Source organism: Panthera pardus, unplaced genomic scaffold (assembly GCF_024362965.1).
Source record: "Panthera pardus isolate Hobbes unplaced genomic scaffold, ASM2436296v1 HiC_scaffold_6, whole genome shotgun sequence".
In the NCBI taxonomy this organism is placed as follows: Eukaryota; Metazoa; Chordata; class Mammalia; order Carnivora; family Felidae; genus Panthera; species Panthera pardus.
This window is the reverse complement of record NW_026526991.1, coordinates 53,313,573-53,330,653: the sequence shown is the minus strand read 5'-3', so window position 1 is coordinate 53,330,653 and position 17,081 is coordinate 53,313,573. Positions and strand designations below refer to the sequence as shown.

At 43.6% G+C, this 17,081-nt stretch overlaps 1 protein-coding gene across 3 annotated transcripts in view; it reads right to left on the bottom strand.

Moving 5' to 3' along the window:
• Nucleotides 1-17,081, bottom strand: part of PPM1H (protein phosphatase, Mg2+/Mn2+ dependent 1H) — a 259,081-nt gene that overhangs the window by 68,973 nt on the left and 173,027 nt on the right. For all 3 annotated transcript variants that reach the window (XM_053895781.1, XM_053895780.1, XM_053895779.1), the window contains exon 6: nt 786-904. In XM_053895781.1, the coding sequence (XP_053751756.1) occupies nt 786-904 (119 nt within the window). The remainder of the gene's footprint in view (nt 1-785; nt 905-17,081) is intronic.

The following is a 17,081-nucleotide window of genomic DNA, read 5'->3' as shown; positions in this document are numbered from 1 at the left end:
CCTGGCCAGTACCTCAGGGCTAACAGCAAATCTTCACCCCCACTACTATGTGCCAGGCCCTGTGCTCTCTTATTTAGTCCTCATGTCAATCCTATGGTGTATACGTACTTTATATCCCATCTGCCTTTCATATGGAAGAAACAGGTGAGGTCTTAGTCACTGTTAGCCACTGATCCACCACAGAAGTGATCTTGGTGCTGACATAGGTGTGTTGTGGGAGGAAGACGCCCCTTGCCAAGATTCTTATCGCAATGTAAATGTGAAAAAATAATGAAGATGGCTCATTACCTCTAGTCCTTACAGCAACCCCTTCAAAGAGCCTATTTTTTTCACTTTATCCATAGAAAGTTAGGCTCATAGGGGTTAAGTACTTTACCTAACTTTGCCTCTTTAGAAAGCTCAGAATTCAGATTCAAATCCAGGCCAGTTTGGCTCAATTAACTGTTAGCCTGTTCCTTCGAGCCCCTGACCTAAAAAAAACCAACTTAAATGTGTTTTAAAGCCTCAAAAACGCTTGTGCATGTGAAGTGAGGAATTATGTCAGCTTCGTGGGGTCTAGTGTCCCCAGGGAGGACGTCAGGGAAGTACAGAGGCAGACCAACACCGTGATTTAAGAACTGGCGCCCAGGCGAAAAGAGCAGAAGCAATGTTCCCAGTCCTTTGCCACCAACCCAGGTCTCTGGCCGCACTACCTGATCCAAACTGCATGAGTGGCTTTTTATGACGGTGATGATTCCTTCACACATACTGTGGCAGTGCTGAGGCAGAGGGAGGCATATTCTTACCAGCCTGTCATATTAAAGTCCCTGTAGAGCATCTTCTTTCCAAGTTCCTTTCTCTGTACTCTCCTTGGAAACTCCAAATGTGTGAATTCGTTTCCCAGCAAGTGAGGCTGCATGAATGCCTAATAGCAAAAGAAATAAAAAGAAAAAATACTCACATATTTAGGAGAAAAAATAAGACTCAATAATGTTTTGTAAATCAAGACATATTTCAAAAACCAGAAAACTGTTCTATTTTAAGAGGAAAAAATAGGTGTATTCAACAAATAGAATAAACATTTCTATTCTACAAGAATATCAGCGAATAAAAAATCACTAACTGAACTTATAAAGGGATATAACTTTTTCATTTGACATGATAAATTAATTGTAATCAGAGACATGGATTGTTAAAGTCAAGAGGAAAAGAAACGGAGTTTCTCCAAAAGTTCATTTAATTCAAATCCAAGATCTTTTCACTTTCCTGAACAGCATGTTGATGCAACGTGAAAGCTCTCCCCCACTCTGCTTGGCTATCTCTGCTCCTCTCCTGCTCACACTCTTGGCGATCATGGCCTTGCCTTTGAAACCTACATGTGAATCTCCACATTGACACAATGGCCCAAGAGAGCAGGTTGGGGCTGGATACACCAGACAGGAACTTTCTGTTGGACTCCCTCCATTTTGCTCTGCAGTAATTTGATCATGTAATTGGAAGACTATTCCAGAGCAGATGGCTTCCTCCCCTCCCCCAAATCTCTGTTCACACTACAAAAGTCTTGAGCAAACAGCCACTTAGGGAATTGCTTTGAAACAACAAACAGTCTCATTGTCACATTCAAAATTCAAATCCGCTATCCAAGAGATGAAATGCTCAAGTATTAATTTCCCCGCTCGAAGGCCACACACACTAAAAGCAAACTTGCACGGAAGCTTCCTTGTACCAAGCTGTACGGCCACTTACTAGCAGTGTGCTGGAATGGATCCTTTTTCTCCCTCCCTTCATTATTTTCTTAATTTTTAAAAAATTTTTGGCAGGGAAGAGTAGGCAGAGCAAATCATGACCTGGCACTGTAGAAAAGCAAGGGATCCCTGCCACAGGACAGATGGCCATGTCCTCAGTCTCCTGGAAACAGGCATCTCCCACAGCCTCTTTCCCAAGATCTGACACCAGCAGATCTCCTGCTGATTCTCATGGTAGTTTGGAGGTTTAGTTGGACATCGGTCATCCTAAGCTAAGTATATCAGGAGTCAAAGGACACAAGCTGAACTGTCACTGGGTTGGCTAGATTCGGCCAGATAATAGAACTCTGAGCAGGCTTGGAGACACGGCAGGGCAGTACTGAGAAGGTGAACTGTCTTTACTGTCTTCTGTAGCCCCCAAATTTCCCAGGTCTGACAGGAATTCTGGAACATTCTGAGGGGCTCTGAAACCTCTGCTAGGGATGAGGGTTGGGCTGCTGATGAGTATCAAGGACACTTAAACACTGACCTTTACAGAGAGGTTCCCTGGGAAGGAAGGAAGGGAGTACTTAATAGGGCAGGTCAGTGGTGTGGGCTTTGGGTGAGGTGAACTTGGGTTTGAATCCAAGTTCTGCGTGTATAAGCTGTGTAATTTTAGTTGGTGATTTAGCTTCTGGAGCTTCAGTTTCTCAATCTCAGATTAATTATGTATTTACCTCACACTTTTAATAATTAAATGAATGCACTTATCGTAGTTGTCTCGGCTCATAAAAAATTATTATATCCATCTAATGACTACTGATATCTATTACATCCTTGGCACTACGGAATGTGCTTTGTGACCTCTCGCATCACACTGCCAACAACCTTACAAGGTGGAACTGGATACACAATCTGTAGGGTCCGGTGCAAAATGAAAATATGGAGACTGTGTTCAAAACTAAGAATAACCACGTACAGAGCCCTGTGCAGCCGCAGGAGTCACACACCCAGGAAGCCAGCTGTACTGACCGAAGGAGCAGAGGCATAATTAGTCCGTGAATAGCAACACCTACTATGTACCCGTTATCATCTCCTAGAGCTTTGGGACTCTATACCCCACTCCCCAAGCTGGCCTAGCCTGGCTGGCAACCTGAGTTAGGGATTACCATGTACCAGGCACTTGATATGCTTGTCACAACCTCAACAATCCTACAAAGCACATGTCATAGAGTCAATTTACAAATGAGGAGACTAAGGCCCAAAGAACTTAAGACACCTAGCCCAAGGTCATCATCCAGGGCTGGGTGGTCTCAGAGCCAAAGCCTAATAACATGGCCACAAACACCCATCCCAACCCTTGAACCTGCACACATTTACAAAAAAATAAAAAAAAAAAAAGTGGGCAAAAGGACCAAGGGCCCTGGACCATGCAAAGTCTAAATGGTCAATAGGTACCTGTGAGGAGGATCCAGTTAACAAAAAATTACAGATCTGCACCCAATTTGGCCACAAGAATGCTCCTGAAGAAGCTAAAAGAAATCCTTTAATAATATGAGGGACTAAATAAATTAGTACAAAAATCTATACAAAGGAATTCTATGGTGTCATTTACAATGATACTACAGCAAATATGTAATGACATGGAAAGAAAGGACAGACAGACGTAAAAACACAGGTTATCAAACAACGTATGTGAGTGCGTGTGCGTGTAGGTGTATGAGCTCATGTAAGTTGTGTCATATACACACAGATCTAGATACAAGGCATATAGGTACATACAAACGAATGTGTGTGAAGAAATATCGGTAAATGCCCCACATACATTTCATTAACAAACAGGTTAGGATCCAAAGGCCATATTTCTAAGTCCATTTCTTCACAGACCCAAGTGCCTCAGAGATCAATGTGCAGTGTTCCAGGCACCTGGCCGCGTTTCCAGGAGAGTGAGTGGCCCTCTGATGGTGCTTTCCCTGGGTACCCTCATACCCTTTTTGCTAGTACACGTTTGTCTGGACAGTTGTGAGGGAAGATCTGCAAAGTAGCCAGGATCTCCTGAGCAGCTCACTCTCTGCAGGGGTCACCTCACCTCTCCCTCTGAAGATGAGCAGGCTCTAAGTGGCCCTTAAAGCCCATGTTCCTGTGACATTTGTATCCCCTTCACTTGCAGGGGCTTTCAGGGTCTCAAACTGCTTGCTTTCTCCCCATTATAGCAATAGGCTATGGTGTTTCATCAGTTCTAAGATGCTCTTTTCAAATGAGTTATTATTTTATTACCTCTAAGAAACGAGGGGAAGCTGCCAACGAAACTAAGTGCAATACTTTCTTACCACTTTGAATTTTTATTTTATTCTTTTTGAAAGGGCTCCTTTGGATTTAGACAAATTTTTACATATCCCTCTGGGGTATATTTAAGAAGATTACATAGGTGAAGTATATTGGATAAGGTTTTCCAAAACGTCTTCACATTGAGAATTCCACTGCTCATCAGTTTTCAACTCTGAATCATTAACGGTCACGATTTCCCACGCCATAGTGGCCTGTGTTCCATGGGACCGTTGGCGATGCAACATTTCTTAAATAATTCACCCTAGAACTAGGAGCCTCAGAACCAGGGGTGCAAAGTTCTTAAGTCAGCTCTGCAATTATCCAGAGCCAGCTAACTTCTGACTCCCACTTCTGGAATGTGGCTGAACAAGTCAGATTCACACCTCCAAGCCCCTCTGCAAATCCACAAAGGCTTTAAGAGTGCTTCATTTTTGCCTTCAGGGTTTTCTTCTAAGCTGCCAGCCGCCCATCCTGCAAGTTTGGTGCTGTTCTTTTGATGTTTACACATGCCCAGGAGAGGACACCTGTGTCATGCCTGCCACTTGGCTGACAGCAACAATCAGTGGTAAAATATCTCAACTTCAGATATGTCAAAGGGTGAAAACAAAAGCACCTTAGCTCTGAAGAAATACTGCAATATTCATCCTCCACTGATACGTCACACCCTTAAGTTTCTCTACTTTTATGGTCATTTTTCTTCCTCGACCTGCCACAGCACATTTCGTATGATGCAAGATATTTTCTGTCACGATTTTGCTCACCACAGAATTCACCTGTATTCCATGTGTACCGATGACATATTTTTACTACTTTTAAAAATTGCCATGTCCTAATAGTAGACCCCCTTCTTACCAGCACTTTCAATACTCACTATTGTCCTAGTTGTCAGACCTGATGGAGGTCCTGGTGTTGAAGAAAAAACAACTCAAAAACTAAGTACAAACAGAGCAAATAGGTGGTTAATTAACGAAAAATGAGATGCTAAAATACAGTGGGACACATACCTGTTGGTTTTCAGAGGAAAACCTACTTCTCTGCTCATTTGTGTGTCTTTTTCTGCAATGATCGTGGAAGTTTTCAGATTTCATCTTAGGTGGGCTGTTATATGGAAATACCACAGACGGGGAGGGGTATGAACAGCAAACACTCAGGTCTCACTGTCCTGGAGGCCAGGAAGTCCAAGATCAAGATGCCAGCAGATTCTCTGCCTGGCTTACAGACTGCCCCCTCTTACTGCACCTCATACGTGCTTTCCTCTGTCTCTTGGGGTAAGAAATCAAGCTCTCTGAGGTCTATTCTTATCAAGACATTAGTCCTATCTGATGAAGGCCCCACTCTTATGGCCTCATTTAACCTTGTTTCTAAAAAGGTCCTATTTCCAAATTTGGCATACATGGGGGGTAGGGCTTCAACAGAAGGGTTTTTTTTGGGGGGGGGGCGTTGGGGAGGATACCAGTGCAAACATTCAGTCGGTAACATGGTCTTCTAGGTATACATGTTTATAGAAGTACATACGCTCAGCCATCTAAATATTGTAAAATGTTATCTGATGGTTTCCTTTTTGACTTACCTCTATTTGTGATTATCTCTACTACTGAATGGGTATTGCTTTTGTTTGAAAAAACTAAAAAAATTTTTTTGAGAACAGTTTTTAAGTTTTTATTTTAATTCCAATAGAGTTAAAATACAGTATTATATTAGTTTCAGGTGTACAATATAGTGATTCAACAATTCTATACATTACTTAGTGCTCATCCTGGTAAGTGAACTCTTAATTCCCTTCACCTACTTCACCCATCCCCCTACACACCTCCCCTCTGGTGACCCTCTGTTTGTTCTCTATAGTTAAGGATTTGTTTCTTGGTTTCTCTGTTTTTTTTTTGTTGTTGTTGTTTGATTGCTTGTTTTTTGAGAGAGAGAAAGCATGAGCGGGGGAGGGGCAGAGAGAGGGATGAGAGAATCCCAAATAGCCTCCATGCTGACAGTGGAGGCTTGAACTCACAAACTGTGAGATCATGACCTGAGCCAAAATCAAGAGTCGGATGCTTAAAAGACTGACTCACCCAGGTGCCCCCACTTTTTATTTTTATTTTAGTGAGACAGAGTGCGTGCAAGCAAGGGAGGGGGGAGGGGCAGGGAGGGAGGGAGGAAGGGAGAGAAAGAGAATCTTAAGCAGGCTCCACGCTCAGCATGGAGCCCAACGTGGGGCTCAATCCCATGACCCTGGGATCATGACCTGAGCCAAAATCAAGAGTCGGACACTTAACCGAATGAGCCACCTAGGCACCCCTCTTTTTCCTATGCTCCTTTGCTTCTTAAACTCTATACATGAATGAAATCACATGTTATTTATCTTTCTCTGACTTATTTTGCTTAGCTTAATACTCTCTAGCTCCACCCAAGTCATTGGAAATGGCAAGATTTCATTCTTTTTCATGGCTGGATAATATTCCTGTGTGTGTGTGTGTGTGTGTGTGTGTGTGTGTGTGTACGTACACACACACATGCACGTACATGTGTTTATCACATCTTTATTCATTCATCTATTGATGGACACTTGGGTTGCTTCCATAATATGGCTACTATAAATAATGCCACCATAAACATTGAAATGCATATATATTCCTCTGAATTAGTGTCCTTGTATTGTTTGGGTAAATACCCAGTAGTATGATTACTGAATCACAGGGGAGTTCTATTTTCAACTTTTTGAGGAGCCTCCATGCTGTTTTCCAGAGTGGCTGCACCAGTTTGCATTCGCACCAACAGTGGAAGAGTACTCCTCTTTTTCCACATCCTCACCAACACTTGTTCCTTCTGTTGTTGATTCTGGCCATTGTGACAGGTGTGAGGTGGTATCTCATTGTGGTTTTGATTTGCATTTCCCTGATGATCAGTGATACTGAGCATCTTTTCATGTGTCTGTTGGCCAGCACAGAGACATTTTATTCTCAGAAGCAGAGTGGGCCACAACTTGGCAACTCAGAAACAACTTCTCAGAGGCTGTGCAGCATTCAGGTAACACGACTGGTTAGGGTTACTTCATTAGAGCTGGCCTGCCCTGCCAGAAGCAGTGCTCACATCAGCGTTCTGGAACCTTGAGTGTCGAAAGTGATTTTATGCTAAATTCAATGTAAGCAACACACCCAAAGTTTAAAGACTGTAAAATGTGAGTGTAAGAATTTGTTAGGCTCCTCTCAGCAATAAAACCCCATGATTTCTGGAGTCCAAACTTGTAAAATTCATGGACAATTTTGGCAAGTTTTACTCTACTACTCATATCCGGGCCACTCATACATAAATAGGTATACGTGACTACTGTCCCTTCCCAAGGCACATTTCATAGGCTGACTTGTTACAAATGTGACCTTAATGGGATAAAAATGCAAGGAAGGAGAGGAGGCACACATTAAGATCCCTACAAAATAAAAATTCTAGACCGTTTCCTAAACATCCCTTATTTTTCTAATATGCTGGACATAGTTTAGCTTTTTCTCCTGATGCTGCTATTTGGACATATGTATGTTAGAACATCTGCATGGTGATGCAAGTGATACCCGCCACACTTGAATATGTTCATTATTTTTAAACCTTAGCTATATGCCAGAGCCAAGCATAGCACCTAACACAGTAAAGACTCCAAGTAAGTATGTGCTGGGAGAATGAATACAGAACATTCTGACCTGCTTTACTCAGTTACACTTGGTGATTAAACTTCACAAAATAATACAATACAGCTTTCAATCTTTTGAAAAAGTTAAAACTAAGGTCCATAGCACATAAAAACAATCTTGGGGGGTGCCTGGGTGGCTCAGTCGGTTAAGCGTCCGACTTCAGCTCAGGTCATGATCTCACGGTCCGTGAGTTCGAGCCCCGCGTCGGGCTCTGTGCTGACAGCTCAGAGCCTGGAGCCTGCTTCACATTCTGTGTCTCCCTCTCTTTGGCCCTCCCCCGTTCATGCTCTGTCTCTCTCTGTCTCAAAAATAAATAAACATTAAAAAAAAAATTAAAAAAAAACCAATCTTGGACACACATTACTATATTTTGGATTTAGTTAACTTTTTATAATTCAATAGATATCTTCTTGTAAAACCACATGTGTGTGGGTGAAATTATACCATTTCAAACCTCATGATATTTCACACTCCTAAGAATGTCTAAATAATGTCATGTCTCTTCTCTACTTAATAAGCATGCCGACTAGAAACCCAGAAATGTATTCTATATTAAAATCCAACTTAAAGTGTGTTGGCCTGCTCCATGTAAAAAAAATGGACCACTCTTTGTGCCTCCATCTTTATCCTAAAACTTGAGGCTTTCCTACAAGGAAGCACAATAGAATGTTCCTCACCGAGGTAAGGGAGTGGAGGTACACTGGAGTTCACGCGTGTGATGCAAATGGCCCCTGGAAAGAAAGCTTGGTAACCGCTGCCCCAACACAAGCAAAGATAGGTTGCCAGTTGTCTTTTAAGGAGTGTGCAGAGTACAGGTTTGTTAAAAAGAGGGTAGGCCATGTCCTTGCCACTTAGTCTCTGGACAGCTAATGAGAATAAACTTCCAGACATGGTTGCATTTGGCCAGGGAAAGAAGAGACAGCTCATCTAGGAAAACGATGCTGGAGTAACCTGCTGTGCCAAGCAGTGGCAGGACGTCAGAGATGGGGAAGGAGGATCAGATGTCGTCTTCTGGCTGCTTTCCTCTCTAGTCCTGGGAAGAAACCAGCTGCAAGGGGACGGAAGTAAGCACTTACTGTGAAGAAACACAACCACCCCATCCCAGTGAGAATCTCTGAGTTCAGCCATAACAGGAGGGGACAAGCTTGAAAAAGAGATGTTGTCTAGAACCTTCTAAGAAGCCTCTCATGGAAGCAGGTTGGGTGAGTAACTTGAACCCAGGCCTGTCTCACTCTGGAGCACATGGATCTGAGCTCCACCCTCCTGGGCTGGGGAGAGCTTTGAGTACCCTGGCAGGGCAGGGCAAAAACAGGGAGTGGAAGTAGGAACCCAGATCTAGAGAGTGATATGTCTATAATGGCAATGGGAGGAGGCCAAACACCATGCTTCCTGTGGACACTGAGACGGTGGGTCCTGAGATTACTTAAAACTGTCTGCTGGGGGGCACCTGGGTGGCTTGGTCGGTTAAGCGTCTGACTTCGGCTCAGGTCATGATCTCACGGTCCGTGGGTTCGAACCCCGCGTCGGGCTCTGTGCTGACAGCTCAGAGCCTGGGGCCTGTTTCGGATTCTGTGTCTCCCTCTCTCTCTGACCCTCCTCCGTTCATGCTCTGTCTCTCTCTGTCTCAAAAATAAATAAGCGTTGGGGGCGCCTGGGTGGCGCAGTCGGTTAAGTGTCCGGCTTCAGCCAGGTCACGATCTCGCGGTCCGTGAGTTCGAGCCCCGCGTCAGGCTCTGGGCTGATGGCTCGGAGCCTGGAGCCTGTTTCCGATTCTGTGTCTCCCTCTCTCTCTGCCCCTCCCCCGTTCATGCTCTGTCTCTCTCTGTCCCAAAAATAAATAAAAAACGTTGAAAAAAAAAATTTAAAAAAAAAAATAAATAAGCGTTAAAAAAAAAAAAAAAAACTGCTGCTGGGAAACACAAATTGGTTACTCCTTTTAATAATAAAATTTCCTTCTGCTACCTTGTGGCCACAATGTGAGTGAGCCGTGCCAGCTACTGAGAGGATTGTCCCAGGTTCAGGAGTTTCCAGCCAGAAGAATGCATGCAGCTAACACATGAGCTCCTCCATGTGCCAGGTAGCAGGGGCTGGGACTCAAAGAACAAAAAAGGAAGTCCATCTGTTCAGAGTTCACACATTAGTTGGGGAGACTGAGGAAGGCTTATGGGTGGAAACAGATATCCCTAGGGGCTAAGGAACAAAGAGCGGGGCACTCACTGGGTGGGTTGGACAGAATCTGAAAAGCATCTGAACGGCTGATCAGGCAAGGCCTCTGGGGCCAGAGCAGCAAGAGCAGAGGCAAGGGAGTGCATAGCAGCATGGTGAGTAGGGCTTTTGGAACTGCTCTCAGGAGAGAACAGATAGGTGGCAGAAGGGTGCCTTTCTGGGGAACTTGCCCAGCCCCTTCACCTTGGGCTCCTGGAGAGCCCCAAAGAAGGTCCCTCCCCCAAACAATAATAACAGTTAAATACACAGTAAAGTTACCGTATCATATGTGTATGGGTCAACATATTTTCACAAATTTGACACACTTGTGTAACTGGGATCTAGATCAAGAAACAATACATGGTCAGCACCCGTGGTCAGGACCCCATTCGATCACTGCTCTCCCCAGCGGAAGCACTATCCCAAACTGTGTGTTGGTTTCACCTGTTTCTATACTTACTATGGGATCCTATAAGCTGTCCCCAGTGCTGGGTGTTAAGTCGGTGTGATTCAGCCACGTTGTTGCATGTAGTTAAAACGTGTTCATCCTCAGTACCGCATGGCATTCCAGCTTGTGACTATGACTGACAATCGTCTTATCCGTTCTACTCTCCATGGACATTTGGGCAGTTTCCAGTTTGGGCAAGTACATCCTGAGCTACCGTGCACACTCTGGTTAGGTGCACACCTAGGAGAGGAACGGCTGTGCCAAACCCTTTTTCCCTGGGCCAAACCCTTTTACAAGGTAGTTGTTCGAACTTCTACTCCCATCAGCAGAATATGGAAAGTGAAAACATTCATGTGTCAAATGCGAGGGCAGATTCCACAACAGGAAATCGTTTGTGAAGTCCTCTTACTAGGAAACTTTTATATGAGCTCTTTTTTTTTTTTAAGTTTATCTTTAAGAGACAAAGCGAGCATACACATGAACTGGGAAGGGGTAGAGAGAGAGGGAGAGAGAGAATCCCAAGGAGGCTCCACGCTGCCAGCACAGAGCCCAACTTGGGGCTTGATCTCATGAACCATGAGATCATGACCTGAGCCAAAATCAAAAGTTGGACACTCAACAGACAGAACCACCCAGGCACCTTGTCCCCACTTTGTTTTTTGAGCTTTTTTTTTTTAATTTCAGAAAAAAAAGTTCAGACTTCTCAATATTTGAAAGGAAGTTATCAAATGAGGATTTTCAGTGTTTAACACAAATCTTAATAAAAAATTGAGTAATCTCTCCTCTTCCTTGCCCTCAGGAGGGAAAAAAACCTCATCGGATCAGAGGACTGGAGGTTTTATATTTCAAGTTGATTTACCATGATAATAAGTCTATGGTCACGAATGAAATGAAATTAGTAACATCAACCAAGCCCACTGATGGTCGCACTAACGGTCAAACGAGATAGCTCTTCCAGAGCCAAGGCTGACTACCCAATTTGCAGTGCAGGAAAAGAGTATTTTGGTTTGGGTTAAACAAAAATGAAAGGAAAATGTTAAATGGCTGAGATCTAAATATGTATGTGTCGGAGTCTTTCATAAAGAATTCTCTCAGTCTTAATTTATCCTTAAAAATCTCAGAGTAACAAGAACCAAGCTTATGTATATATGCTATTATAAAATTGAATATTGATAAGATTCTGTCTGGTTTACATGGATGTCAAGAAAGATTCACATTTAAATTTCTACATGGGACTGTACCGATCAACTAGAGAAAAGCATGCCCCTAAAATAACTTTAAAATATAGCTTACGATAAAGGAGCCACATGGAAACTTGTATGCAAATGGATATATTAAACAAAATTGCCTAGATTTGTCAACCCTACAACAGTTTAATGTATAGAATAAGGGCTAAAAAGTAGTCATTTACATAAAACATATAAGGTTTCCATATTCATATGCTTAATGCTTTTTCTTCCCAAGTAAAAGTCTGGGAAAGGAATTCATTTGAAGAGAGAACAACTCATGTCAGCAAAAAAGATGTGCCTGTGTATCTTCCTTTGCATATGCAAATGGAATTTATACATTTTATAAAAGGCCACAGGAGTAGTCCAATGGCAGGGCGGCCATAAAAAAAGTTCTTCATATATAGTTAGATTTGAAACTAAGAGATTTTATTTTGTCTCTGATCTAGGCACTGTTGTAAGCACATTATGAATATTAACTCTTCAGTCCTCAAACCAGTCTTGGGGGTCCTTGAGGGTCCTGTAATTACCCCATTTCACTGATCAAGCAACGGGAGCAGAGAAAACTTTTCATAGACAGCTAAGCTTTTGCCCTGGTAAACCTCAGGGAATGCTATCTACCTCTTTCAAAGCATATTTAACTTTCACATCTTTAATGGATGCATGACACTATCTTGCTTCTTTACACTAAGACCAATTTTTAAGGGACCTTATGGACAGATGGCTCTGGCTTTATGTGCCCAACTTTTTATTCAGAATGTTGGAGGGAAAAGGGGTTTTAGAGAATCTAAAGATTATATATGTGTAGCAACTGTGCAGAAGACTGCGTTTTTCTAAGAATAAAGGTAGTTAGGGATCCATTCTTGTGGTTATTTGTTTAGCTGTGTGAATTCACTTCCTTAGCTCTGCCGAGCAGGTACAGAATGCCTCAGCATCAAGCCTCTGACTCCTCCTCCCAACCTGGAATAAACAAAACATCCATTTATATTCATTTTCAAAATAAAGCTCTGGAAGTGGTGAGGTTCAATTCTAAGTGCTAACGTCTTTAGAGTCTTCCCTGACACCAAGCAGTGCTCCTAGGACGGCCAAATATAAGCTCTGCCTCTAACACTCTGGGCAGTGCCAGTTTTGTGCTCTCAAAATCTCCTGGCTGGGGCACCTGGGTGGCTCAGTTGTTGGATGTCTGGCTCTTGATTTTGCCTCAGGTCCTGGTCCCAGGGTCATGGGATCAAGCTCTGTGTCGGGCTCTGTGCTAAGCATGGAGCCTGCTTGAGATTCTCTCTCCCCCATCCCCACCCCCCAAGAAAAATAGCTCCTGGCTTCTCTGTGACACCTGTGTGATCAGTTGAACCTATAGCGCATATGAAAAATGCCAACCATTTTTTTGCCTGCCATTTTTAAATTAGAAGTTCTCAAACTCACAGGCAGTTTTGTGAAAAAGGGTTAAAGTGGGGGAAAGAGGTAGGATTAGAGTGGATTTTTCCATGACTCCATCACCAAGCAAAGCAGAGTGGTGGTGAAGTTGCCTGTGACTAAAGAAAGGCTTTCTGGGCTTCACAACCTGCTCTCAAGGTTAAATGTGATGTGGCAGTGGTGGGTCAGTCAATTTTACTCACTAGCACACTTGACCCTCCCAAATTAAAGTATCGTGCTTTTAAGCAGGTTCACGTTTAAGTAATATACTTTTTGGGAGATAACTCTTGATCATGAGAAATCCCAAAAAGTGAAGTGGCACAACACTGTCGACCTTGAAACCTTTCCAAAGCCAACACCAGGGACACGGCGGACAAACAGAATCAGACTCGGCACAGAAGGCTGGGGGTAGTTCCAAGGACACCACAAGAAACCGCCTTCAATAATGCTGCACTTGTACGTATCAGCTGTGCGTTTGAAACCCACTTTCATCTCTTCTGTACATTGCCCTTGATGAAAAACAGCTGCAAACTTGGATTATCCACGAGGACACAAGGACATAAGCTGAAGGCCTGACAATACCAGCACATCTTAATGTAATCAAATCAGAGTTTATAAATACATCTAGGCAGAACTGAGGGGAAGACAACGCTCTCGCACCTCAGGGCTGTGGAGGTTCCCCTGAGGGCGATTCCTCCCTTGCTGTCACCTGAAGCAGAGGTGGGGCGGTTTTCTGGAGGCCACAGCATCAGGGAGGTCAATTCTGCTGAGACACATCCACAACCAGACTTCTTTCCCTCCCGTCTGAGTCCCAGCTCCATCCAAACATTCTGTCTAGCTTGGTGGACCTCCTTAACTATTTTATTTCAATCACCCTGGAAACTGTAAAAAGAAAAAGAAAAAAAAAAGCACAGCGACAGAAGAGCAAGGCTTACTGGTGACTCTAGGACCAGCAGCACTTCCTGGCTGCTGGGACGGTGCCCCTGACCCCTTCATCACACACCTGCCACATTCCATGTGAACACATCAAACCCTCAAGCCTGATTAATCACCCTGCCCAAGAGTCTACAGAACACAGTTCACATGACCTAAGAGCCACACGAAGGTCAGGATACAAGACCAAACAAAATTAACATGCCTGCCACATCCAGTGTCATAATCTGCGTCTAGTTCGGTTAACCCCAAATGTCCAGACTGCGCATCCCAAGAACCTCCCCCTTCGATGTGGATCAAAACGGTGTGTGTCCAACGGGCTCTGCATCTCCCCCACCTCTGAGAATATCACGAACTGTTTCTACAAGTCAAATAGCCTTGGGACTGGATCATGCTCCAGACGAGTAAGTCTCTGGGAACTTAGAAGTTTTAATGATTCGGCCATAAATGTTTCTTCACACATCATAAAAAGAAATTTTAATTTGACCTCAGAGTAAGGAATACATTGTTAACTTTCCAGTGATGTTCTAACTCGTTTAGATCACGTAAAAGGTACCACAACCCCCAATGCACTGAAGTGTTTCATAATTAGTTCTAGGGAACTGATGTTCCAAAAAAAAAATGAACTGGTAGGATTAAATGCACATAAAATTATAAGGTATGCACTGTATTTTATATTGCTGTGGGATCACTTTTCATCCTGATTTCAGAACCTACAGAAAAAAATCTCAAGGGAGGTGTCCTACACATTTCACGTAGGAGAGATTCAGAGACATCATGTGAGGGGTGTGGGATCACACAGCTCACGCCTGGGCTGGGCTGAGAGAAGTCATCACACCAGTGTTTTCCTCTCCTAATTGATATTATTTTTAAGGTTTTATGCTATCTACCTCCTAATTCCCTCAAATACTTTACCACAAAGGCTTCACCGCAAGGTTATGTTATACTATAAATCCCTTAATTCTCTCCAAAGCTTTACCACAAAGATTTGCATCACAGATCATGTGACTATTACTACTGGATTTATTCATTTCAAAGCGTACATTTTTAGACTCCTGGCAGTATAGGAAGTTGGACAACCAGGATATTTCACGTTCTGGTCATTTACACTCCTGTTGTCCGGGGAGAACAGTTATTAACCAGAGAAACGCATATGTATTAGCAGTAAGGATTAAAAAGAATGGGAACAACAACAACAAAAGAGAATGGAGACATGGTTTGCACCTTTTGGAAATTCAGCTGTTAGGCTCAGTTCTATGGGCTAAGAGCATCCACATTGATTGCTCAAGAGTAACACAAAAATACATGTTAATCTTCGGAACATTAGCAGTGATTATCAAATTAAAAATAAGAAAATAAATCTCTGTGGTTTGCAGGCCAGTAGGATTTGAAGACTGATTCATCAAATAAAAACCAAATGAGAACTATGTGCCACAAAAGAATTCTGCATACAGTTTTCATTTAATCATTCCACCCACCTTCTGAGGCTTCCTAAGCCTGTTACTGGTGATGAAGCCAGGGACTATAGGAATCACAGACACAGTTACACGGCAACGCTGAGATCAGAAGCCAACACACGTCTCATTCCGAACATCGGAAAATAGACCACCAGTATTTAGGAATCTGACACATGTCAGCCTTCCCATCCCTCCTTAAAAATTAATGTTTTGATCTTTCTGGGCCATTCTTGTAACATGAAAATGTGAAACGATTTCAAAATAAAAAAAAGCTAACCTGCTACTTCTCATTGCCTTTAGTGGGAAAACAGGAAATGGTAAGGAGGTGATCAAGGCAGGGTGCAGCCGAGGCACAGGCAGGCAAAGGGCTATGATAGGCTTCAAGGGAAGGTGGAAGGGAGAGTACTGTGTGGTAATGATCCAGACGTCAATACAAATTCTGGTTCTTTCATCGAGCCAACAAATCCCGCATCAGTATCTCCTCTGTGCTGGGAACTGGCAACGTGAAGCGACTAAGGAGCCTGCCCTCAGGACTCAGTCTGGAAGGGGAGAGAGCGATCGTGACCAGCAATACAATACCATACGCCGAGAGCTAGAGGCTTCTACACGGCTCTGCAAGCACGGGGGACTGACCCCCCTCCCGGGAGAGTTAGGGGACACCTCCTAGAGGAAATGACACTTATGTTGGGGTCTCAAAGGATGGGAAACAGTTTTCCTGACAGAGGACAGGGGAAGGGCCACCCAGGCAGAGAATATTTTCAAAGGCAAAGAGGTCGGGGAGATCGAGGTGCGTCCCAAATATGGAAGGTAGCTCTCTGCTTGCAGCCTGAAATGCATGGTGGTGTTGGTAGAGGCAACAGAGAAACGATGCAGGAGAGGTGGACGGGGACCATGATTCTGGCTCGACCACGTGTGACCTGCATTGTGCACACTATGAGGAGCCAAAGGACTTAAGGCAGGGAAGTGATACAGTCCATGATCAGATCACTTGGGTGGCTTTGTAGAAGATGGACTAGAAAAAGCCAGACAGGTGACAAGGAGGCCAGCTGTTTTGAACTCTACTCGGAAGGATGACCCTTGCAGCCTGAGCGGGCCTTGGTGACCTGCTCGTTTAGCTTCCCACTGTAAAGTGACAAACTGAGGTCTGGAAAGGTTAAGACGCCTGCACAAAGACACCCAGCCAGCAAGTAACAGAGCCAGGACGGGATCCCTTCCCCCTGCCTAGAGTGCCAGAAAAAAAAAAAAAATGAGAGCCCTCAAGTCGGGTTCCTAGGAGTGGCTACAAGTTTATCCACTTGAAAAAGACAACAGAAAGGCTAGAGAACAACAATCAGTCAAAGAGTGAAGAAATATTTTTACATTGAGCCCGGATTCCTGCTGTCATTCTATACCAGAGCAACACAGCTTAGCTATTGAGTAAAACAAACCAAACAGACAAGGGAATTGAGGGGAAAGTGCGCAGCCACTTTCTAAATCGACCAAAGTAATCAAACCTTGACTGTCCACACACGCTGAAATTCAGAGCCATGAGCAAAGTCCTTTTGGGTAGCCTGGGTCAGTTTGTTTCCTAAGAGCAGAGGGTCACTAGCTATGTTGTCTAGAAAGAAAGCCAGTTGGCAAGACAATACTTCAGCCACAGAACTACTCGTCACGCTGTTCAGTCCCCAAAAATATCCAAAGTAACCTAGCGTGAT